The sequence below is a fragment of the Limanda limanda genome, chromosome 4 (assembly GCF_963576545.1).
Source record: "Limanda limanda chromosome 4, fLimLim1.1, whole genome shotgun sequence".
NCBI classification, from domain to species: Eukaryota; Metazoa; Chordata; class Actinopteri; order Pleuronectiformes; family Pleuronectidae; genus Limanda; species Limanda limanda.
In genome coordinates this window covers 12,556,610-12,582,053 of record NC_083639.1, presented here as the reverse complement: position 1 = coordinate 12,582,053, position 25,444 = coordinate 12,556,610, and the positions used below count along the sequence as shown (strand labels likewise).

Genomic DNA, 25,444 nt, shown 5'->3' with positions numbered 1-25,444 from the left:
TGCTTTGACAAAAATCAATCAAACGTTTCTCATATTAGAGCCAGTTTATGGATAATATATTATTGAGTAATCAAATAGTACTGAGTCGTTTTGTGCAGCGTAATACAATGAATGGAAAGTTTATTAAAAGAGAGGAATGGGCTTTACCATTTAAGTTTATAAATTCATTGAACAAAAAAGTTATTCTTTAGGATTTACATTGATTTAAAATATTGGTATATGTTAGTGTATTGAATAGAAAAAGGAAAACCCACAATTTCTTGTTTTTATTTAGTAAAATAATCTTCTAATGGGGCTGATGCATCACATGTCCCATTTCCGCGAAGGCAGCACAGCCAACAGAGGGACCACTGACTGTTACGGCTTGACACTTAGCTTGAGCTAACAAGCTAGCAGCAGCAGCGTCGTTCTCAGAACTATCCTCTCAACATGTAAGTCTCTTAAGTTTCTAATAGTTGCTTTCAAATAAACATTTCAAGGGGTAGAAACGTTGTCAAACTGTGTGTAACGCAGCGGGCTTCCGGGAGGTTTGGTGGAACGGGATCACAGAACATAAAGCTACGCCCAAAACTTTGCTGCGTTGCTTTTAGCATGCAACAAGTACTCGGGTGTAGCTAAGCTAAGCTAGCTGGAGCAATGTTTGGAAGCTTCGTCAAAAACAAGCTATAGGTCGACTCTGCCTTACACAAACTAGTTTGAAGTTAGGATGTATGTTTTCTTTCTAGTTACCATCCCTGCTGTTATTGTCAGCAACATAAGTGAAAGTGATTTCATGGCTTGGTGGTAAATATTACAGAAGTCAATGGAAAACAATAGCAGGTTAGCGAAGTAAAAGTAGCGATTGAGTTGATTTGAAAAAGGAAGTATATATACTGCCAACTTTCTGTGAGTTATTGTTAACTGGTTGGGAGGAAAGCCAAGAGGTCTATTGTTTTCCTTTTTCCATTAACCTCCCCCATCCCTTAGTCCCACCCCACCACTACCTGCCACCACACACAGGAAGTCTGTCAAAACAATGTACGTGCACTTTCCAAAGATCGCACAAAGAACTTTCACGTTATGGAAGATTTTATTCCCTGAAAATATCTGTCAGCAACTGGATTGGACTTGTTTGGATGATATTCGTCTACCTATGTACCATGTGACTACTGTATTTCTGTGTTTATGAATGAGATCACATCAGAATTGTAAAAGTACCTTTTAAAATAGAGAAATAATTAGATTAAATCGCTAATAAATTGCGTTACAGATTCTAATTATTTTTATGCGTGCCTTTTGTGACAACAGTATTCCTTCTCAATGATAATTTTATATGTATATATAATAAATAGTGTTGTTATTATTATTATTATTATTATGTGTATTGAAAATCGATCTGTGATTTGTGCCAAATGCAAAAGCCAAAAAGTAATACATCAAAGAGAAAGTATCTCTTCCAATACAATTTCTCATTCAATTGCTATGACATATGACTGGTAGTGTTAACGTTGTGTAAACATCTTACACAGAGATACATGGGAGAGGCTCTATTCACAATGGCATGGACATGTTTGCTGGCTCCTAGTTGTTGGTAGTAAAGGCTTAAGATTCTTTGATTGTGAAAAATAAAATCAAACTACAGATTAAATTTATATAAATTTATCAAATGGCTAATTTACCTGTGACCTTGCAGTTTTTTGAGAACCTGGTAGCAGCCGCAACTGCAAGCATAGTGGCAGTCTTAAAAGTACTTTTAAAAACCTGCATATACAGTACATGCTTATTTCGGTGTAAAATGCATAGTCAGCTGTTATCTGCACTTGTCTTGTAAGTTGGGTGTCAGCTGCAGTCCCGACTGTAGTGCTGACAGATGTTTGCACTATACTGTTTACACACTCTATCTGACTGGGGGCGAGGCTAGCAGTTTTGGGCCCTATGAAAGAAAATAATACTGCCCTCACTTATATTGAGTATCACAATACCTTTCTAGCATTGTATACCAGGCAACACTAGTCTACAGTAAGCATAAATTCATCTCATTATTGTAATCTTGAAATAAATAAGCACCATCTTCTACTTATACCAGCCATAGTAGATCTGAGTGGATTTGAGTTTGTCAGTAGGTCCTACCGGTAGTTCCATACCTTGATTTAATAACTTAATTTTATATGGAGCATATATTTATCAAAAATTTAATAAAATGGTTTGTCCTGCTAGTGGGAAACAGTTTCATTTGTAGGTTTGTTTAAGAAAATGAGATGGGTTGAAGGCAAAATGTTAAGTGTGTACATTGGTGATCCTGCTAGATATGTGTAATGACTGTTTTGCATGTAAAGAAAGTGGCCCATCTACAGCTGCCTTGGTTTTCTTATCATCTGGGCTAAATCTGAGAAGTGTGGGTATATGCTGTAAAATCCCACAGTCATAGTAATCCCTGTATGATCCTGACAGTTATGTGTACATACCTCAACTTAAGAGCATTGTTGCCTCAAGTAAGAGGGTGGCAGTAGCTAACCATGTTGGTAATTAAAATAAAGAACAAACTTAGAAAAAAGCTGTTATGTTTCTCCCATTTTAAATGTTGTTTACCCTCCAACTATTTCATTCAGCTCTCTATTGTCAGTGTTTTGACTGTTATGAAGCGTTGACGTGAAGCATTAATCCTGCAGCCGATCTTGTGGTCTCCCGTTCATTTAGCCATATCATCACCACCTAGTGTGTTCTTGCTTCACAGTTATCCTTCATCCACAGACATGATATTATCCACCCTCAGTGTTTAAATGATCATGGTTCCAGTTATGATGATTATGGTTTCAGACTTATTTAATACCATAGATAAATGCCTTAACATTAACATTTTATATGGACATTGAGTTACGTGGTATGCAATATAATGTTTAAATCCAATCTTCTTTTTACTCTTCATTTTTAGGTCGGCCAACGTTCCAGAAGGCTCTGCTGCCGGCTCAAGCAACAAGCGCATGCAGCAGACCCAGGCCCAGGTGGATGAGGTAAGATCTTTCAAATTACTGGCTGCCGAGGTCCAGTTAAACCCTCAGACTTTTGCTTTCTCACTGCTATATAGTTATGGTAATCCCCAAAATACAACAGTCTCAGCCAATGTATGTATTACGCTTAGAATACACACATTCAATGACCTCTGCTCTTTTCTGCTTATTATGACCCGTTTTGCTTGCTAAGTTGCAACACAAGCACTGTCAATAGCAGATGCTTCAACTAAGCAAGCACATCCTCTTTTATCACTATGAGCACATACTGGGAAGAGACAGAAATTTAGCTGCTCACTAATATGAATTTATCTGCACTGGTTACGTGACACTACATTAGCCTTATATCTGCTGACAGCTGTTAGCTAGTGTTAGCTCCCCTGCAGGTACATACTAGTAGAATCCATATATTCAACAAACCCGTACTGAGCTCAGATCAGTGTGCCGGGGCCAGTCACAGCCAGAGTCAGCTGATCACACTGAGTCATGACAGCTCCTTAAGCTGCAGAGGGTTCACACCGACTTATTATTCATGTCAGTACATTACATTTCATTTAGCTTACGCTTTTATCCAAAGAAATTTACAATAAGTGCATTCAACCATGAGGGTACAAACCCAGAACAGCAAGAATCATGTAAGTACATTCATTTCAAAAGAAAAACCAAGTGCTACATGTAAGTGCTACATATAAGTGCTACTAAACTTAATTATTATTATTTTATTTTTTTAATTGGTTAATAGACATCATCCTTTTAACCAAGTTGTAGGTGGAAGAGATGTACCTTCAGCCTGCGGTGGATATAAGTTGACTCTACCTTGCACAAACTATGTTTATGTTAGGATGTACGTTTTCTTTCTAGTTACCATCCCTGTCGTTATTGTCAGCAACATAAGTGAAAGTGATTTCATGGCTTGGTGGTAAATATTACAGAAGTCAATAGAAAACAATACCGAATTAGCGAAGTAAAAGTAGCTATTAAGGTCGATTTGAAAAAGGAAGTATATTGCCAACTTCTCTGTGAGTTATTATTAGCTGGTTGGGGGGACAGCCAAGACGTCTATTGTTTTCCTGCGGTAGACTTTCTGATTTAGTATTTACAAGGCTATTGTGACCCAAGGCAGCTAGTATGTGCTGAACTTACATCTAATATTGGAGCATTTATTGATATATTTTTTTTTTTCAGCCATAAACTCTGAGTCCTCTCTCTCTCATCTGTGACTCCCCTGCTCCTTGATGTCTGTCTCAAGCAGACAATAGCATTACAGAAGCACAACAGTGTCTTAGAATCACCAAAGTGTGGTGTCAGTAGCTCTGCCTCTGCATGACAGCTCACATGCCGGAGAACATTCAGTAAAAGAGAAGAGACTATTTATTCTCAGAATCGTGTCAGTGCAGCCACGAGGAAGAAACGGCTGCCAAATCTCGGTCTTCCGTGGTTGTCCCTCTTAACCCCTTTACCCTCCTCTCCCTCTCTCGTTCTCACTTGTGGTCACTGTGAAGGTAGCCCCTCCTACACAGAATTTTTACCTTAACGTGTCCGGCAAAGCCTTCAATTGGCTGCCTGAAGTTTATATAATCACCATCTCCATGGTTATGTAAGGTCTGCATGGGCTTACACACTCCCCTGTGCCCTGCCACTCTGTCTGAGAGGAGTGGCATTAAGTTGGGTTTTTGGATCAGTGGAACATATAGGTTATGTTTATTCTGCAATATTTTTGTGTACACACACGTCTGCTTTTTTTTACGTGAACTCCGTTATAATGCTTAACTGTGTATACAATTAAACCTTGAAAGGCACAATCTCTGCTGATTAGTGGTTTTGTCAGGTAACTGTTGAGCGGTTACTTAATACTCAAAAGCACTCTTGCCATCAATGTTGTACATGTGTATTCTCGTTTGTGTGTAGGTGGTGGACATCATGCGCGTTAATGTGGACAAAGTACTGGAACGTGACCAAAAGCTGTCTGAGCTGGACGACAGAGCAGACGCACTGCAGGCCGGAGCCTCCCAGTTTGAGACCAGTGCCGCTAAGCTGAAGAGGAAGTACTGGTGGAAGAACATCAAGGTGTCTAAACACAGTTTGCTCCAAATTGCACTGTAACTGCTAATAAATAAACCCCATACTACCAGTCTGCATAATGAAAGAGGTAGAAATTATACTGATACTGACAAATTTCTCATTTTGGCAGCAATAAAGATAAATTATTCACCTCCACTACAATCATAATACATTTTCCATTTACCAGAGTTGGTAACATGTCATGCAAATACAAAAATTGTATTAGTAAAAATAAATTAATAATACAGCTGATCAGTCAAAATTATTTTATTTAAATACATTAATATCATAACTCCAGTTGAAGTGTGTTGCACTGAATTTACTCAATATTTCCCCCCTGCAGATGTGGGCCATCCTCATAGCTGTCATAGTGATCATCATCATCATCATTATTAGTAAGTATCAAGCCTATGTTGTTGTAAAATGTATAAAAGTAATTACTTAACAGATTGAAATAACAGATTTACCTCAGATTGTCGACTTATTGATTGTTATTTACTGTATGTTGATTTAGTTTGCATTTAAATTAGTGATTCTTATAGTAATAAAATCTGCCAATTTCCTCGGGTGAAATCAACAAGTTTATGCAAGTTATTAAACTTAAATTCTTTACTTCACTCACAGTTTGGAGTCAATCGTAAAACAACAATGGTGGAGGGAGGAGTGGAGGAAACAATGAAGACGAGGAGAGGAGCAACGTTGATAAATGAGGAAGAGGTCAAGTGATTACTTGCTACTGAGCTCCACAATATTCTGCCCCTCCCCCGGCGGCGGGGCTTCATTCCTTGTCCTGGATTGCCCTGTGTCTGTGTGTGTGTGTTTGTGTGTGTACATACCAGACATCAGTAAACTTTTATATGAGTGCGATGCCAAAGAAAGCAGAAAGATACATACAGAAACAAGCCGGTAATTTGACTCAAACAACAAAAACATTACTGAATATAAATAAATCCCCTTTTGACCGTATGACAAAGTACTCGCGCACACACACACACACTCACGTTCCAAACTCAGGACTAGAATTGAAGAATATTGGTGTAAATTCTCCTACACTTATATTTACTTGTTATCTTTTACTGTATTAATAGTCGTGATTTTGCTTGCCAGGTTAAGATAAGTGCCTTTGTTTTTTTTTGTTTGTCCATTTAGATTCTAACAGTTGTTCTGCATTAAAATGTAGATATGCCCCTTTTTCAACTCCAACTGAACATTTCTGCTTTTCAGCATATAATGCCAATATTTTAGATATATATCCGAATTTTTAAATATAATTGGGTTTGTTGTTTTTCACGTCATTTACAGTTTTCTGATGAATAATGGAATTTAAGATCCAATTTTATTCATGCACATGGTTGAGTGCTTTTTGAGTTCTCTGTATAATACCTCAAACCTAGGGTGGAATAAAAAGCAATTTGTTTCCCCACCCCCAACAAAAAAAACGAGCTGTTAACACGCTGTTGAACCATTTCATACAACCTGTCCTTGTCGCCCTATTCAGCCGTTTTCAGACATGAACTGACTTTGTCTTTCACAAATGAAGAACACAGCAGAAGATTGTGAGGGTCAGACACATTCAAAACAACTGGCAAAATTCCCAAGCGTTCAGACGAGGGGGGGCACCTAGGTAGAGCATGCAAGAGGCATGAAATGATGTATAAATTTCGCTGTGGAGGGTCTTCTATGTGTATGTCACCTCTTATTCATCCTGACATATTTGAACTCTTGTTTTTTTCCCAGTTTTTCCAGTTGCAGGTTAGAATTGTAACTTACATGTCCTCCTCACTCTGAATTTTCCGCACGTCTACCTGCTGTACTCTAACAAGGGCTCAGTTGGACATTCTCTGGAGTTTTTAATTGGGAACTGGCAGGAAAAGTTCAGCAAAATTTTCAAAAACAACTGACTGACAATTGCTTCCTCACGTCCATCCCCTCTAGACAATTTCAGGAGAATGTCCAGAGTTCAGTGCATGTCTGAAAGCAGCATTTGAGAAAGGACTACTTCACATTATAAGCTAGCATGAGCTTGCCTTAAGACCATGTGCCTTTATGCTAAAACAACAACCTCACAGCCAGACGATGGCAAGATACACTGCCATACCCACAAAAGTGGGTGCTCTCTAAGACGTGCCAGAAAGTTTTTCTTCGTATATTCAAGCACAGTAAGGAGCATGTAGTTTCAGACGGATGCCTTAATCAGTTTCACTGGATAACAGCCAACACTACAGCCATACCTTATTGACTGTACTTACCTGTCAGTCAAGGAGTGTAGGAGCTTCTGAATGCTCTGACTGTCCTGACAAATACTGTGCTGTTTGCATCAATCAGCTTGGCTTATTAACCTTTAATCAGTCAGGCATTTGTCCCTCCCCATCAATACAGAACACTCCCTATGTTTGATAGTTAGGTTTTATTATCCATTGTGTTTTGTGCCAAGTCCTTATATAGAACTTAGCTTGATGCTCACCTCACTCTCAAGCATCATGGGTGTTTGAGTGTAATAAAGAAGTTCATCACTGGACGATCACTTTTCCTGCTTCCATCTTTTTGATAACTGTGCTTTAATGAGACAAACTATTTTGGATTACTTGTACATTGCATTTCATCAAAGTAGAACTGCTGATGTTGGGCTTTTCAGTAGTTTTTAAGACATCAGTAAGTCATAGTGCTTGCATGATGCAAGACATATGAAATTCTCATCATCCTCTTTTGTCTTCATAAGAAATTGGAGGCAAAGTTATTTCCTGAATAAGTGCAATTCTACTCGTTGACCCAGAATGCCTTTTGCTTGAATAAAATAGATTTAACTTAAATCACAATACCATGTCTGAGTGTTTTTTCCCCTTATTGATCTGTAACAGACTAAAGGTTGATGACTAACAAAGACTTGCTGTATCACAGGTCATGTTGGAGTCTATGGAAGAGGATTACTATGTGAACATTTCATTGAATCTGAGTCCTAATCTGTCTCTCACAAATAAAGCAAATTAAGAGCACAACTATTAAAGTTTTCAGTGAAAAATTTAACTTGTATTTTGGTCTCATTTTTCAGTGAGAAGAAATCTAGCAGTGAGAGTGCAGATTACAACTGACTACTTTTCTACCCACCCCCTCTTTTTTACTAGATGAAGGCAAACATACAGTACCCTTTACATAAGACTGTGAAATGCCTTCTCGAGAGCAAATCTTTTGGTTTTCCCATTCTGTAGAAACAGGGCAGTGCAGCATGGAGGACTCACTGCCTGTATACTTATGGCAGATATGAAGGCCTCATTTTAAGATAATGAAAAAAACAATGATGTGGGAAGAGGAGGGGACTAAATGTGTCATTATTATTTAGTAAAACAACTTATAACATTGTGGCAACAAGATAATATGTTGATTTAGGCCCACATCATACGCATGTCCGTTAATAAAACCGATCAATGTGAAGTACATGATGCCTGGATGGAGATTTGTCATATAGATGTCATGAAAAGTGTTTTAAAACAGTGTGAAACCAATATGGTAGTAGGAACGAATATGTTGAATGTAACAACACCTCAGCAGCGAACACATATTTAGAATCCGGTAATGTAAAATAAAACATGAATGAATGTTGTGTTCCATGTTTGCCAACAGCTCCCCTGACATATGGAGCTTTAACCATCACAGAAAGAGCAATAGTCACATTTAAGAGGTGACCCTTTGGCGGTCTTGTTTAAGAATGACTGTGATTATTGATCACTGATCGAATCCCCTCTCCGGGCTCCTGGTCAGGTGTCAATCCCGTTGGTGAGCAGCAGGGCGGATGACGTCTGTTCTGGACGCTCAGCTCAGGGTTGTCGCTCTATTGCGTAACATGGAGGTCCACGTGAAACCGACGACAAACCCCGGGGCCCGCACCCACCACGCCCACTCCTGGAAGCAGGGGCGGCTCCTGGTACAGGCACATAGGCGGTTGCCTAGGGTGAAAAATACCGAGAGGGCGGCACAAGAGACTGAATTTTCATGACGTGACACATGCAATGTAAAACAATATATTAACGTCACGCCATCATCCTCTAACCCCGGGACACACCGGAGGTAGAAGCGCCGCGAAAAGCGGTCCGCCTCGTTTCCTCGCCCATGTTCGCACCGGCAGCGTAATGCCGGGAAGAACCGGGTAGCGCCGCGGCCCACACACACACAAGCACATAATCTCCTGTGGGGGTGGGGGGCGGCTACAGGCTTGCGTAGGTCAGTCACCTGTGAAGACCAGCATCATTTACCCCTGAACCAGCGCGGAGAAATGCGCTCCCTGGTCCGCAGGGATGAGCAAGCCCCACGCCACTACGCTGCCATGGGTGGAACCAGGACACAAGCGGACACAGGAGCTGGGTCCGAACTCATGGGTAAGATGGCAGGCTGTCGTGTTGGCAGGACTTTAACCACCTATTCATTGCACAATATCTAATAATACGTCAATTTAAAAACAAAAATGAACCATAACCATTTCAAATTAAATATATATAAAAAAAATTATTTCTTAATTTAATTAAATTAAATTAAGAAATTAAATTAAATTAAATTAAAAAAATTAGATAAAAAAAACTGCGCGCGCACATCATGCGCAGAAGCCCATTGCGCACATCCTGCGCAGAAGCCCATTGCGCACATCCTGCGCAGAAACCTACTGTGCACATCCTGCGCAGTAGCCCATTGCGCAGGAATTGCAAGCGCAGGATTTTTTTTACATTTTTTTTTATTGATTTAATTTAATTTAATTTTTATTTTTTTATATTTAATTAATTTTTATTTTTTATATATTTTGCAATAAATAGGTGATTGAAATCCTGCCAATTTTAAGAGTTCAGTATATTGCCGGCACGAAGATAAGAAAAATCGGGGATCGAACCCGCAACCTACGTGATAAAGAACGACCACTCTACCTACTAGGCCAAACCGCCAAATTATCGTTGTGTGGGTCCGTGTCATTCTATGCTGCTTTTTATACACACTTCATCACGTACATCACCCCGATTGTGGACATTTATTTTTGTCGACATGACATGATATGCTATCAGTACAGCTGATTTCAGACTCTTTATATTCTTGTTATATATTTTTAATATATAACAAGAATAAATAGTTGTTTTTTATAGCTTACAATTTTGTCTGCCTGTGTGTGCATCTGTATACAGTCCAAAAGTTATTGTGGATGCATGACAGTTTGCGTGTGTATGTTGGGGGGCGCCAATTTGAAATCTCGTCTAGGCTGCCAACATTGCCAGGGCCTGCCCTGCCTGGAACTCTCTATCCAACCACAAGACGCATACAAAAAACACCTGTCCAATCACCGCGGGGTGGGCGGGGTTGCTCAGCACCGGCCTCACGTTGCACATGTGTATCAGAGCTGCTGTGTGGCGGAGCTGAGGGAACATCTGTGACCGGGAAGTGACTCGGGGCTTTCCCCCCTCCGCTTCTAAAACCACCTGGAGACATGGTTCCTGAGTTTGACTTCTTTGGACACTGAAGCTGATTCGAACGCGTCGCTGAAAAGGTAAAAATCCCCTCAAACACACCGGTGAACACGTGAAGCGAGCGGAGCAGCTTCTCTCCTGCGCCGCCGACCCCGGAGAAGCGTGGATGTAAACAAACGGGATTCAGCCCCTGGTCTGGTGGTGGAGGGTGTGTGTGTGTGTGGGCTTCACATGATCACACAGTGTGCCTTGCTCAGCGGCATGTGGTGCTCTCCGGGTAGCGGCGTCCTGCTGCTCCCCGTCCACCTCCAGCTCCCTCCTGAGCCAGGGGTTCGTTTTACAGACCATCTGCAAATCCGATTTGAAATGACACAAACCCAGTGTTCGTATCAATGCCCATGTGATGACAATCCAAGTAAGACATGAGTATGATGTCACGTAACACGCCTTTTTTTTTATTGCTAAATTACAACTATTTTTTCCCCCTAAATATTGGGAAAACAAAAAAACTAATTGTACTTTTCTTTTTTGCTTCAATGTCATGTGACCCACACTGATATCAATGCCACATTGTAATACTACGCTGGAAAAATAGAACACGCCTCTTTATAATGGATTTTAGTGCTTCTTCTATTTTCAACAGCTCCCGTGTCCTGTAATGAAGATGATTAAAAACAATGATGTTTAGGCGTCTTTCACAAACCAATCTTAACCAAAGCACCGTGATTTCTGTCCGTTTGCTGTATGAAAACACTGTTTATGGTGAAGAACTTTCTCACCATTTAAGGGAAATTGAGCTTGTCACCAATTAATGTAAAGGCCCTTACAGTTTGGTACAACCGCAGTTAGAAGCCAGTGACTATACATCTATTCTAAATACTAATACTATGCTGGTCAGTTAGAACACACATCTTTGTATTGGTTTTCAGGAATATCCATCCTAAAACCTGCAGTTGGCCGGTTCTGCGGCACTGGTTACTGTGTCAAGAACAATCTGAGGCTTCAATACATTAATAACATTACAGCTATTATATTCACTGTTACTGTAACTATCAAGCTAGCAATTTACAATATAAGCTCAGATTTGAAACGCACACCCCTAAATCTACCTATGTCAGCCAGGTCAGTGCCAGGGTTACTAATTGCTTTATTTCACAGCTACATTTTACTATGTGACAAAATGGGTTTTGTAGCTGGCCAGATGTGTGACTCTTCTCACACTAACGCTGTTTTTTGCACGATGAATGTCAGGCTGGGCTGCAATCCTCTGCTTAAGCCTTTACTAGTGGTGCTGAGTGGGGTTACTGAGGTCAGTGGGTTCATGTGGGGACTGGGAAGTGAAACGACAAATGAGTGTCATGTTTGTTATGAGTGGGAGTCGGTCTGTTGTTTAAGCCTGGAAACAGTTTCTATTCCTATTGGATGAAGGCGGTGTTGGCCTTAAATCCTCTTTCACCTCTGTATTGTTTTTGTAAGTTTATCTTATATGCAGTGATAATCTCCAGTATTTGCGCTCACCTATAAACAGGTTCACCTACAAGGACCCTATACCACCTCAGCCCTATAAATATTTAACTTGGAAGATGTCAGTCAGGCCATTTAACCCAGATCCTCTTAACTATTTCCCTCATAAAATATTTGTTAACCTTAATACGTATATAGACCACATTTAAACCATGTCAGTATGTAAATGTAACTGAATATATTGTGATTTCATAACGGTATACTGTAAATCATCTAATGTATATCCTGCCTGGCTTTTTCTTGCATATCTGCAGGAACATTGTGTGTACTTGTGATGTGTATTTATGTAGGTTTGGGTCTGAAGCAGAATCAGAAATACTTTATTGATCTGTCGTGGAAATATAATATATATACAAGAGCAATGTAAAATATGTACAGTAGACAAAAATATATACATATACTCTATTACAGTATAAACAACTGACACATCAAGTCACAAGCCTATAGTGTGTCTGAGAAAATCTATTATTTTCTTGTCATCTAACAAATAAAGTCCACTCTATCAAAAGATGTATATTTATATGGAGACAGAGAGAAGACATTTTGGTCAAGTGGAGTTGACCGTAGTAAATACCAGGATTATTCAGTCTATGGTGTGATCCTGGGCTTTGAACAAGTCCTCAAACTCTAGTAGGGGAGAGAAGTAAACACCAATAACGTGGGTCAGCACCTTGACCTCAGTGTGGTCTGTTTGTGTGCTGTACAATTGTAGTAAGTAAACATGGGTTTTTGTATGTGTGATGTATAGTTATAATGTCAAGTAATGGGTGGATCGTTTTTTACAAGGCTGGTTATGTAATCATGCAGCGACGACTGGTCCAACAACATTTCCATCGACTCCGGTTTCAGTCTATCTCCCTCTATCTTATCTGTGTCTCTCTTTTCAGTGTCACATCTGTTTTGGTGGTAGCTTCAGCTTTTGTTTGTATATCAATGCTATTTAGTGCCCTGGAAATAAGGCTGGTAGAAGGATGTTGATTTGAGACGGTTAATCATTGAACTTGGGTAACGTACCTTTTGGCTTTGTTTTGCTTGATGTGTCAGTGGAGCTAGTTCGAGATGAATTTGAATGTCAGGGCTTACGGACACTTGGATAACACCACACAAGCAGTATTGAGGCATTTTCAGTTTTTTCAGTTTTTTTACGTTTGAAGAAGTGGTCGCAATTTTGTTAGATTGTATTGGATTTGGCTGCCACGCTGTTTACCTCTGAAACTCCTAAATTGGTTTGTTGACTCAAACACTTCACCTTCCTCTCCATCTGCATAGTGGTGAGAAGATAATGAGTGAATTTTCATCCCTTTAAGGGGCAGATTTTTCCCTTTATGTGACTGTGTTTGAAGAGAAAGAGATATTACAGTAAGCCATTGTACTTTATTTTGTTTTTTTGTCTTAGCAGGAACAAGCATGTAATTGAAAGTAATAACACCCTGTTTGTTGTGTTTCACCAAGTCTTCCAGTTTAAAACATCCCTGGAAATTGTACACTCGAATCATTAGCAAAAACATTTACAGTTATTAATGCATTTGTGATGTTCCTGATGTATCATAAAATGAGATGGAATAATCCTTAATTAGTCCCACTTAGGGGAAATTTGCCACGGTATGGCAGCAAAGGGGGGTAGTAAAATTGACATGCAGTTAAAGTAATGAATAATGATTCATACTATATAAACACAAATATAAGGAATTATATATACAAAATAAACTGAATATATTGTAACAGTATAGTTGGATCATGTACATTTTAGAGCCACAAATTGTAACAAAGGGTTTTCTCAGGGCATCTTTTCCTATAGAGCAGGTCTAGTCCTAGTCTTTATAACAAAGACTGAGAGCCCCACCATGGGCAAACACTTGGCGACTGTAGCAATGAGAAATTTTCTCTTAAGAGCCAGAAACAATCAGGCTGAAGATGGACGGCCATCAACTGGTTGGATATAGATCAGGGAGAATATGGGATTGAGACTGCAGAGGTTTCCACAGTTTGCTTCGTAGTACCATGACTTTAAGGCTTCAAGGTTAATAATCTCCAGTTCTTTAAGATCACCCTCTCGCCACTAATGTTTTAAACAACCCCACCTGCCTCACATTGACAACTGGGCCAAGATGGAGGACAGTGCTTTACCACATAATCTGTCATGATTTCTTCATGAGCCCTGAAGCACCAGGTCTCCACCGGCTGCTAGTTTGTCCATGTTGTGAATGAAATCCTGCTAACTTGAAAAATGGTTACGATCATCTCCACTCATTTCCCTCTGTCTTACAGTGCTGATTAATTATCATCGCCACATGGAACTCATTCCCTCGTTTGAACATATGAAGACTGATCACTATAACTGGACATATTGCTGTTGATGTGTGACCAAAGTGCGGAGATGCCTGGGGGTGACAGCGGCCTGGATGGAGAGGGACAGGTGACAGCTACAGCTACAGGTGAAGGTGGAGGGGAACAGAGTGTGACGTCCGGGCAGCAGGACAGAGGGGCAAAGGGGAGAGGAGAGGAGAGAGGAGCTTCAGGTGGAGAAGTCGGGCAGGAAGATGAAGAGATGACCAGTGGTTCACATGACCTCTCCTCCTCGGCCAATCACAGCCCTAGGAGTGCCACTGGATCCACCTCAGTTTCAATCGAGAGGTAGCTGCCCTGACATTTCTGTAAACATTCACAACACAGTGACACAACACAAGTTTTTGTCACATCTCAAAACAAGTTTTAGAATGCACAATAGTGTGTTTATCAGCCTACAGAATTTGTGTTAATCAATTTGAGAGTCTAGACACCTTAGTATCGGGTAACTACAGTTAGCATTTTATTTTTGTATATATTTTTATTTTGTCTCTGACCTCAACTTCAGATCAGATATAAAAGATATCAGATGAACAATGTACTCCCCCAAGTTAGAGCTGAGATCTTGTAACAGAACAACATGCTAATAAAACACACAACAGAACAAATCATAGAACCGTCAGACCAACAAAGAGGTTGTAAACAAATCCACAGTCTAGTTTAGATTAATATTGTAACCACTGAGGTAGAAATAAAAGTCTGCATGCTCATAATGTTGCATGAGAAACTGAGAGTGCACATGGCCATCACAAATGCAGTCGTTTAAAGATGAAGACAGGTGTGTATGCTATTGGTTTGTAGTTATATGATCCATCTTTGTTTGCTACACCAAATAACTTCATAATAAACAATAAAACCAATGGTCAGATTCGAAGAAATTCACAACTCATGTTTTGTCAACAAATGTGATGCTGCCGAGCAGCTGATGTTAAAACAGTAAAAAAAAAACACAAGTGTCCCTTTTATAACCGTGTAGCGATTCTGTACTGACAAAAATACCACCCATAAAAAAGAGCAATCTCAGTGTCTCAAGTAAGATATGATACTAATGTGTGATAAATAGATTTTCATACCGTACTGGGATGTGCTGAAACCAGGGCCTAAAAATATACATCTTACATCATTTGTGTGAAATAAAAGACATTGAAAACAATATCTGCTATGTTCTCTTCTGTGTGATTGTGACCTAATCATGTTTATTGATATTGAATCTCTGATTCTGTAGCGGTGAGCATCCAGATGGTGGCAAAAGGCAGGCCCACAGAGAAATGAAGATCACTGTGGCTGAGATGAAGAAGAGGCTTCCGTCAGGCAAACGCAGGCACAGCAAAGCCAGCACTGTGGAGGCCTTACATTACGCACTTAACTGTGTCAAACAAGTTCAAGGTAACAGGGCTGAACACACAGCTGGAAACATTTGTGATTCTCAGAAAGAGTTTGTATTTTTAACCCTTTTTTTCCACCAAACCTGCCAACAAGTCTGTCCTTTTTGTGCTTTTCTCTGCAGCCAATAGTGAATACTACAAACTGCCGATTAGAACAGGCCAGGATGAGAGGAGAAATGCCACAGTTTGCTCCCTGGAAGAGTTGGAAAGAGTCATTTCTGGACACACCCTTAAAAACACGGTACACACTCGCATTACACACACACACACGAGAACTCATGATAATTCACATTCTTGCAATTGTAGACAATATCTGCGCTGGTGACAACCAGTAGCTGGAGGCATCATGTTTTTCTGTTGCCCATCCGTCCCTTTCTTGTGAACATGATATCTCAGGAATGCCTTGAGGGAATTTCCTCAAATCTGGTACAAATATTGACTTGGACTCAAGAATAAACTGATTAGATTTTGGTGCCTGGAGGACAAAGGTCAAAGTCACAATGACCTCATGTTCCACTGAATGTGACTTATTAGGACTGCTGGTAGGGAATTTCATTACATCTGGCACAATTCACTTGGACTCACTGATGAATTGATTTGATTTCAGTGGTCTAAGGTCAAGGTCACGGTGGCTTCAAAAAATGTGAAATCTATGTTGGAGGGAATTTCTTCAACTTTTGATCAGTTGTCACTTGGACTTAAAGATAAAGTAATTTCTGTTTCTTTTGTCAAAGGTTACAGTGACGTTTATATGAATCGGGAAAAAAAGTATGTAGAAATACATAGGCATAACAGTTCTAGTTATTAAAAGCTCCTTCACACTGGCAAACATATATGCATGAAAATATACGTATATTTCTGCCTCACACTTGTGTTTTAGTGTACGTGTTCACTGCTTTTGTGTGTCTGTGACATGGCTCGCTTGTGTACGTGTGTCTTTCTACATGTGCGTGCGTACGTCTCTCTGTATCTGTGTGTAGGAATCTTTCGTGGTTGTCTTCTCCCTGACGAGCGGCCGCGTGCTCTACACGTCGGAGCAGGCTCACACCATTCTATGCTGCAAGCGGAAGTTCCTGGAGTCGGCCAAGTTTGTGGAGCTGCTCTTCCACCAAGATGTTAATGTCTTCTACGCTCACACGGCTCAGCCGCACCTGCCGCCCTGGAGCAACTCACACACAGGTGTGTTTTAGCCACATTTTATAAACTTTAAGTTAATTTTAAGTCTTCAAATATTAATTATTAACTAAAGTTTCAAGCTTTGTGTTAAATTGAGGTTAATTCAATTATTCAAATTAGTCTTATTATTTTACTTCTATCCTTTTCTTTTTTGTCTGCTTCGCATATTATAAAATATATATATATATATTTTTGTATCCCTATAGCATTAATAACATTAACCAGAACATTCTCAGGGCATTTCCCGCATACCAACATAATAAAAACACCAATAGACATAACCAACATTTACACTTAGATTACACTTTAATCTTCTATGGATTGCCAGAGGTAGACAGTTGGACATTGTACATTTTCAAACATATGTTAAACTTTGTCTGTATGCCCCTGTGTATTTAAACATGCAAATACCCCTTTTCTCTGTTGTCTGTCTCTGCAGCGGGAGTTCTGTTTGACTGTGCGCAAGTCAAGTCCTTCTTCTGCAGAATCAGGTCAGCATAAGTATCAGGTCATTCATTCATCCTGACACCTCTATGGGACTTTGTTACGAGCTATACAGCACAGTTAAAGACGAAGCAAGTCATCGCTGTATTATGGTAGCACAGAGAGATTGCTGTTTGAGGATAGACCAGTCTAGAAACGGATAGATTTACTATACAGTATATAGACTATATCAGCATTTGTCTACTTTCCTGTAAAGCTTCTACAAGTGTTTTGCCTCAGCTAAAAAGTTAAAAGGCTGGTTTCCCCATGTGATCACAAAGGAAAGTGAAATTCATGTGTATATTTTAGGGGTAGGAAGGACCGTGAGGGTGAGATGCATTACAATCCATTCCGAATTACGCCGTACCTGCTGAAGGTGAAGGGAACAGGAGCAAGTGGAGAGGAGGAGGAGCCGTGCTCTCTGGCGCTGGCTGAACGCATCATCTCTGGATATGAAGGTACAGTCATTTCCACCAAAAACTAAACACAACCAGCAGTGTTGTAAATGATTACAAATGATTAAATTGGAAAGTTGTCGAGCGCTACACACTCGACACTCTGCTAAGGCGATGTACTTCCTGATTTAGTTTGTTATTTGTTCGTGCAGCCCCTCGGATCCCAGTGGACAAGCGCATCTTCACCACCACGCACTCCCCTGGTTGTGTGTTCCTGGAAGTGGATGACAGGTCTATACACACACAAAAATGTTCACAGCCAGAGTTTGAGCTTTATGTTGAGCCATTATATGGAAATTGTGTTTATGAAGATGACATTACGATTATTATCCACAGGGCTGTACCGTTGCTAGGATACCTTCCTCAGGATCTGATTGGCACATCATTGCTGACTTGTATTCATCCAGAGGACCGGCCCCTCCTGCTGTCCATGCACCGGAAAGGTACATGCTCAAGGAAGGTTTCTTTGGAGTAGTTCATTTCTAACGTAACAAATAGTAGTGTCGGGACTCTGGAGTAGTAGTGAGTACAATAGGGATATGGTAATTTGTCAATTAATGCATTTGTAGAAAAAATATTAAGTACATTAACCAGTAACAGACGTTATTATACCCAGAGTTCATATCCATCCAGGTTTTCCCTTAAGGTTGTTTTTTGGGGACCAGTCTGTCCTTCAGTTAATTATATCTTCATCTCTCTTGTTTTTCACTTCTTGGTGCCATGTGTAGTGTTGAAGTATGCTGGCCAGCGGCCATTTGAGCACTCTCCGGTGCGTATGCGCTGTCAGAATGGAGACTACATCACCTTGGACACCAGCTGGTCCAGTTTCATCAACCCATGGAGCCGTAAGGTGGCCTTTATCATCGGACGGCATAAAGTCAGAACGTAAGGAGCAAAAGCACTCTCACAAAAAAGACAATCATTTTCTCGGTTGTATACAAAAGTAAAGTCTCGGTGCCTTCAATGTTCTCAGGAAGAGGATTTGGATTTTGCATCTGCATTATAACCCCCCTCTTTTTTTCAGTGAAGTGTTGCTGCAGCATTGATATTGCAAAAAAACAAACAATTTAATTAAATTGCATCACGATAGGGTAGATGTCAATGTGCTTTTCTCTTGACTGTAGGAGTCCACTGAATGAGGATGTATTTGCTGCTTGGACTCAGGAGGATTTTACAGTCACCCATGAAGAAATTAAAGACCTGCAAGCAAAGATCTATAAGCTTTTCCTGCAGGTGAATATTTCTTTGTTGAAAGCACGCAGCCCCATAGAGGAATCTTTTCTGTAATGTCATGCTTTCTTTGTGTGTTTGTGAATATGAGAATTACTCACTTCTTTGTCTCCTATCCTCAGCCGGTCCGCAACAATGGTTCCAGTGGTTACGGCAGCTTGGGAAGTAACAGATCTCATGAGCATTACATCAGCGTAGCTTCTTCAAGTGACAGCAATGGTAACCCATGGGAGGACTCACACCGGGAATCGGTGAGACAGTGACATCACTTCTCAGCAGACCAATAGTAGCTCATTTGCTCTTGTTAAGATTGATCACACTGTTGTATTTTGTGTGTGTGTGTATTCTTGCAGATGACTTTGCAGCAGATCTGTGCCGACGTGAACAGAGTGAAGAGTTGGGGTCAGCGGGCCTATCTGGATTCCAACCACAAAATGTCTCTTTTTGGCAAACCTGCCACAGGTAAAACAGTCCCACACACACCAATACAATGCATTACGTTGAAGGACTTTTGTTGTTTATGTTGACTTTCATGTTAAAGGAAATTTCATCATTTCTGGCACAAACATTCACTTACACTCAAGAATGAGCTGAATAGACCGTGGTGGCCAAATATCAAAGTCATGTTGGCCTCAAAAAGTATTCTTATGTTATTCTTGAACATGATATCTTAAGATCAGCTTGAGGGAATGTCTTCAAATTTGGCACAAACATCCAATTGAACTCAAAGATATGCATCAGTGTAGATATTTCATAATTCAAATTACCCTTTATTCATCCAGCACGTCTACCGCCCGCAGTCCTAAACCCTGAGGTCAGAGATCATGAAGAAAGCAGGAAGCAAACACACATTCCCTCCTATCAACAAATCAACTCTGTGGACAACATCATCAGGTGTGAGGTCGTAACCACGCTTGCATCATCTCATCTCAGTTCACTACACGACAAAGCATGTCATTAATTTCTCTCTGTTGCAGATATTTGGATAGCTGTACAGGTCCGGCCCTTAAGCGCAAGAGTGAGTCTCATTCCCTGTCCACCTCATCTTCCTCAGAAGATGAAAAGCCTGCTGGAGCCACAGACACGGCTCAGGCCAACTCAGATGGTAAAAACACATTTGCAGCACATGACTTTGTCTTCTGTAATATTCTTTGCCAAATCAACATGAACTGATTTTTATTTCCTTACTCGTGTATCCAGTGGTGGTGTTGGACAGTGAGGTGTCAGTGGGCCCTGCAGCTGTATTGGGAGCACCTCTCACAGACATCACAATGTCCACCAAGGCCATGAGTGTGGTCTCAGTCACCAGCCAGTGTTCATACAGTAGCACCATCGTACATGTGCCGCAGCCTGAGTCAGGTACTTAAACATGCCGTCATGTCTGTGTTACGATCTCCTATGCAACTCTATGAGGAGTTCATCTTCATTTAGGAAAGCTTTGGATCACTCTCTGTTTGTGAGGTGTCAGGAAAGGCTTGTAAACCACTGAACAAGTCTTTTCTCCACAATGTTCACACACAGAGGCCACGGCACCAGAGGAGGCACCAATGGGCAGTGAGCCTGCTGATGCTGTTCCCACCCACATCCGTCCAGCCCCTCGCCACGCCGCAGAGAAGCAAAGATTTGTCGGTCTCACCAAGCATGTGCTGTCAGCTCATACCCAGAAGGAGGAGCAAGAGTATGTTGATCGTGTCCGCCACCGCGTCCTCCAGAGCCCCTACAGCTCCTACCTGCAGCTGGATGACAGCTCGATGGTTCACTCCCATCACCCAGGTATTTGTACTTATTTGTGTAGTAAGGCTTTTTTTTAGAATACCATCTCATTTAGTAAACACCAACTAAAATGTTTGTCCATCTCACCATAGGTGATAACCTACGTCCATTGAGTGGTTGTAACCGCTCTCGGAGAGGAAAGCCCAGGTACAAGCGCCCCAAACCCCAGGGTTCCTCAGATAGCTATGTCTCTCCACCTGGACCTCCTCGCCGTGTCCCTGACTCTTCCTGGTCTCCATCAGAGTCATCTCAGCCCCAGATGAGGGCGCCCAACGGCCAAACATCCCTACTCCAGACGCCATTCTTCCCTATGATGGCGACTCAGCCTACCCCAGAGCAACCGCCCAGCGCACAACAGATGCCTGGAGCGACTCCTTTAGTTCTGCAGCCTCCAGACCAAACCCAGCTCAGCTACAACTTCAACACCATACAGTCGACTCAGAGCCTGTCAGGCATGCAACCAATTCAGATGCATTCCATTCCGAGTCTGCAGAACATGCAGAGCTTTCACACCATGCAGCCCATGGCTCCAGCCCAACCCATCAACCCTTACTTGGCTCCAGTCATGGCCGTCATCCTTCCCAACTACCAAACTTTTACTGCAGGTTACCCAGCCATGTTCCCTCCATCGGGTGCCTCCATGCTGCCCGAGGCACTGATCACCATGACGGGCTTTGCCCCTGGAAGCTCTCCTTTCCTGCAGCCTCAGTTCCAAACCCAGCCCAGCCCCCACACTATGACCTGCCCGGTCCCTCTGCTTTGCTCTCCCAGACCCAGCTCCTCTGTTGGGGAGGAGGAGGAGGCACCTGGAGCCCGGGCTTTATTCTCCAGCTCTCGCTCAAGTTCTCCCCTGCAGCTCAACCTGCTGCAGGAGGAGCTGCCCAAGCCGAGTGAAGGGCAGAGAAGCACCGGGCACAACCACATAGATAGCCTCCATGAAAAACATGACAACGAGGTGAGTCGACTGCTGTCCATCAATCTTTACCTTCAACAGGCTTTAGACTACTACTTTATACTCTCTTACATGTTTAAACAAATTCATCATTCTGTCATTTGAATGCATAGCCAGTACAATGCATACAGTTGTGAAGACCAAGGAATCAAATTCTGGTGTATTTCTGACCTAAAGACCCTTTCCTTTCTAAGGCTGACAACCCCAGTGACTCTGGGAACCATGATACCCAGTCTACATCCAGTGAGATGCTTGACCTGCTACTGCAGGAGGATGCCAGGTCAGGGATCGACTCCAACGCTTCAGGATCAGGGGAGTCTGGAGGCTCGTTGCGATCTGGATCTGAATCTGGCTCCAATGGAACCTCCACCTCTCACACTGGTAAGAAGGAGAAAACCGACACTTCCATATAATCCATATAACATTTAAGTTCTAAAGAATTATCTTTTTAATTTGTTGATAATATATATTTTAAGCACATTAGTTATAGTAAAACTATATCCGAAATCTTTCGGTATTTTTGTCATCACAATGTTACGATGAATCTGTACTGTTGACATTTTTTTCAACATTTATAAGCTAATTGAAATGAGCAACAAATATGTGCTAGACTTTTGGTCGAGATGCTGGTGCTAGTGAGACATCTAGTGGCAATGAATATTGTATGTGTAACCTCTGAACACAGCGACTGACTTGCTAATGGGTTTACAGGCAGCAGCAACAGCAGCAAATACTTCGCCAGCAATGATTCATCAGACACGTTGCGCAGAGCCCGCAAGAGCCAGGACCCACCAGCAGAGAACCAGCACAGCTCCGACACGCGTGTGGAGAACCCCCTGTGGAGCATGATCAAGAGCACACCTGAGCGAGTCTTGATGACATACCAGATCCACACCAGGTACACACAGCGACACTTCTCCTGGTGTTTCCATTCCTTTCTCAATAAACAGAAGAATCTGTTGTGTTAAGACCTTTGACAGCTGTCAGGAAGCAGCTGCTTTTTGCATCACCGAGTGAAATGTGACCTGAAAAGGAAAATGCTTAAAAATGCCAACACATGCAGAGCAGAATTTCTTCCCTACTCTGTCAGTTGTTCCTGTGAGCTGTGCTCTGTAGTTAAACCTTCATTAACCCTAGAAACATGTGTCATTGGAAACTAGAGTGGCACTCAGTAGATCGTATACCTACGTCTTCACCAAGGACCAACAGTCCCTCAATGAAACCATATTTTAATTAACTAGATCTGGAATTTTATTTGGCTCTGCACCAAATTGTACATCATCATAAACACCATTCCCAAAAGAGAGAGAGCAACCACAGCCACTCGTAGATTCTGCAGTTTGGTGAGTCAAATAAAAAAAAAGACGTAAATCCTTTTGAACTTTCTGAAGCTCAAACCCTATTTGACAGAAGAGGTTTCGAGACCATGGAAATGTTTTTGCTGGCTTTGTAGATTTGCCATCATTTCCATGACATGCTACCCATCTGACAGTTGCTCTATGACTCTGCCTCTCTGAGTGCCAGGATTTTAACTCAATCCTTTGATTTAATCATGTAATGACATCAGTATTAAATTAAGGGGATGCACACAACAAATACGTAGCGATTTCACTGTTTAGCAGTCCATCAATGGCTTGTCATGAATCCATGTGCGGCAGCTAATTCTCTTGGCAGAAGTGGCAAACAGTGACTAAGGCAAGGAAGACATTTAACTTTGTCTTATTTTACCCACAGGGACCAGGCTGAGGTGTTGGCAGAGGACAGGAAAAAGCTTCGGGTTCTTCAGCATCTCCAGCCCTGGTTCAGCCAGGAGCAGAGAGAAGAGCTGGCTGAAGTCCATCCCTGGATCCAACAGCACACTACCCCACAGGAGATTGATATACAGGTGGGGATCTTCACACACTCACCACAAATAGAATTCCTTCTCTTTGCCCCCCTGAAACCACTTCTTACTTGTCTTTTTGTGTTTGTCAGGGTTGTGGGACCTGCAGCTCAGGAGCAGGGGTCACCCCATTCCCTCACCCACCTGCCCCAGAAAGCTCCTCCGCTCTGGACAGCCATCAGCAGAACTCCAGTGGACCTGTGTTGGACACTTGAGAGACATGGTACCCCTAAAAACAACCACCACCCGGTTCATAGTGAACCAGCTCAGCCAGAGACCCTCCGAGAGAGCCCTACCATCTCTTTTTCTGACCAGTCCAGAGGAGTGTGTCCCTTTGCTCTAAATACATGTTGAACTTGTTATGTGAAGTTATCGGAGGCTGGACCAGGCCCTGAGGAGTCGGGAGAGGCGACATTCTCACCGGCATTTTCGTCTCAGTCGGCCTAACATTGGATCATGAATATTTCACCTCTCTTCTGTTTGTGTTAATAGAGCCTCTGTCGGGCTTAACTCAGTTTCCAAGAATCCTTTGGTGCCATGAGCCACTTGATGCCCAACAGAGGAAGAGGAGGGTCGTTCGGTTGCTGAACATGAGCACTTTGTACTCGCACCCAGTCTGCTGGACCAGTGACTGGGTGACAAAGACAGCACTGGCCCAGTTGTCGTATAACAACACACAGCAGGCTGTGCTCCGGTGATACAAAGCGCAGGTTGTGCAGTTTCCATGTACCACATCATCTCCTTCAGTGACATACCATGGAATACACATGGTAGTTTTGTTCTCTTTCCCTGATGGCAAAGACACTGTTTATAATGTTCAGATATGAATATTGTATTTTAATTGTTATTATTCCATCTGTTCTTGTTTAGAGCATCATTGTTTTTTCTCTCACTCTGAGTCACAAACAACAGCAAACTTGTCGATATTTTCAAATTGAATTTAGTACAACAACATAAATACACCCCAGTTTCTTCAAACATCCTGTTGCCGGTGCTTTTCTCTACCCAGCTTCCTGCCTGGTCCTCACCCTGTAGATGACCTCTAACTTTAAACAGACAGAGCAGCGCCCCAAATACCCTCTGATCCTGTGTTTACTCTCTGAATGAATTCCCCATCACACTCTGTGTAGCTGTCTGTCTGATTGACTGCCTGTTTGTGTGAAACAGAGCGACAGAGGAATCAACTAACGCATTGTAGATCCTACTGGAACAGATCAGATGGCAGGTGATCTCATCAATCACACTCTGATTGATTGCAAGCTGCTGCCTTTGACACAGTTGTCTAAAAGTGCAGGACAGACCAGGGTTTCCTACAGTTTTTAGATGGAAAGTATATATTGCGGCCATGTGTTTTATAGAAAATGTTTATCACAAATCGAACTTCACAAAGTGTATAAAAAAAACATTTGTCTTGATTTCAGGGACAAAGGAATGAATAAATGATCAATGATCTAACAAGTGTGATTGTCTAAAAAGCGCAATCTGCAAAGCAGAATGTCCCTCACGAGAGCACCTTACTCCTCCAAGGACCAACACGCCTTTAATCTAATCAAGCTGCAGCAAATTTCACACAGTCGTTACTATGTGTCCCCTAAATGTGCCTGATTTTTCACATCAAGATCTATTCATAATTCTCTGGAAAAGGTGAAAATGTAAAGCTCTATCTCGCACTGTTCCATTCCTGGATCTGCCTTCTCATCTAGATCCATTCTATTCAGCAGCTTCAGTTTCAGGGTCCTGGTATTGTAAGTG

The 25,444-nt window shown here is 41.6% G+C and overlaps 2 protein-coding genes across 2 annotated transcripts; both read left to right on the top strand.

Moving 5' to 3' along the window:
• The first annotated feature begins 356 nt into the window (after positions 1-356).
• Positions 357-7,864, top strand: vamp3 (vesicle-associated membrane protein 3 (cellubrevin)). The gene is made up of 5 exons (XM_061069044.1): positions 357-431; positions 2,912-2,990; positions 4,896-5,054; positions 5,392-5,443; positions 5,673-7,864. Coding segments are annotated over exons 1-5 (309 nt in total). The 5' UTR covers positions 357-429; the 3' UTR covers positions 5,690-7,864.
• Positions 7,865-10,465: 2,601 nt separating this feature from the next.
• per3 (period circadian clock 3) lies at positions 10,466-25,093 on the top strand. Its single transcript, XM_061069610.1, has 22 exons — positions 10,466-10,566; positions 14,279-14,644; positions 15,582-15,742; positions 15,864-15,982; positions 16,722-16,920; positions 17,357-17,408; positions 17,710-17,858; positions 18,008-18,086; positions 18,192-18,298; positions 18,584-18,740; positions 18,980-19,088; positions 19,208-19,336; positions 19,439-19,547; positions 19,868-19,979; positions 20,063-20,190; positions 20,286-20,444; positions 20,607-20,858; positions 20,951-21,813; positions 22,005-22,191; positions 22,522-22,708; positions 23,545-23,695; positions 23,785-25,093. The coding sequence occupies exons 2-22, from the start codon at positions 14,367-14,369 to the stop codon at positions 23,905-23,907; spliced, it is 3,810 nt and encodes a 1,269-aa protein (XP_060925593.1). The 5' UTR covers positions 10,466-10,566; positions 14,279-14,366; the 3' UTR covers positions 23,908-25,093.
• Positions 25,094-25,444: the final 351 nt, after the last annotated feature.

Bases quoted from the DNA above. Each gene is read 5' to 3' on its own strand.
- vamp3 (XM_061069044.1), top strand. The intron at 2,991-4,895 runs GTAAGATCTTTC...GTTTGTGTGTAG, and splicing joins CCCAGGCCCAGGTGGATGAG to GTGGTGGACATCATGCGCGT. The intron at 5,055-5,391 runs GTGTCTAAACAC...TCCCCCCTGCAG, and splicing joins ACTGGTGGAAGAACATCAAG to ATGTGGGCCATCCTCATAGC.
- per3 (XM_061069610.1), top strand. From the start codon at position 14,367: ATGTGTGACCAAAGTGCGGAGATGCCTGGGGGTGACAGCGGCCTGGAT. The intron at 16,921-17,356 runs GTGTGTTTTAGC...CTGTCTCTGCAG, and splicing joins CTGGAGCAACTCACACACAG to CGGGAGTTCTGTTTGACTGT. The intron at 19,548-19,867 runs GTAAAACAGTCC...TTATTCATCCAG, and splicing joins TTTTGGCAAACCTGCCACAG to CACGTCTACCGCCCGCAGTC.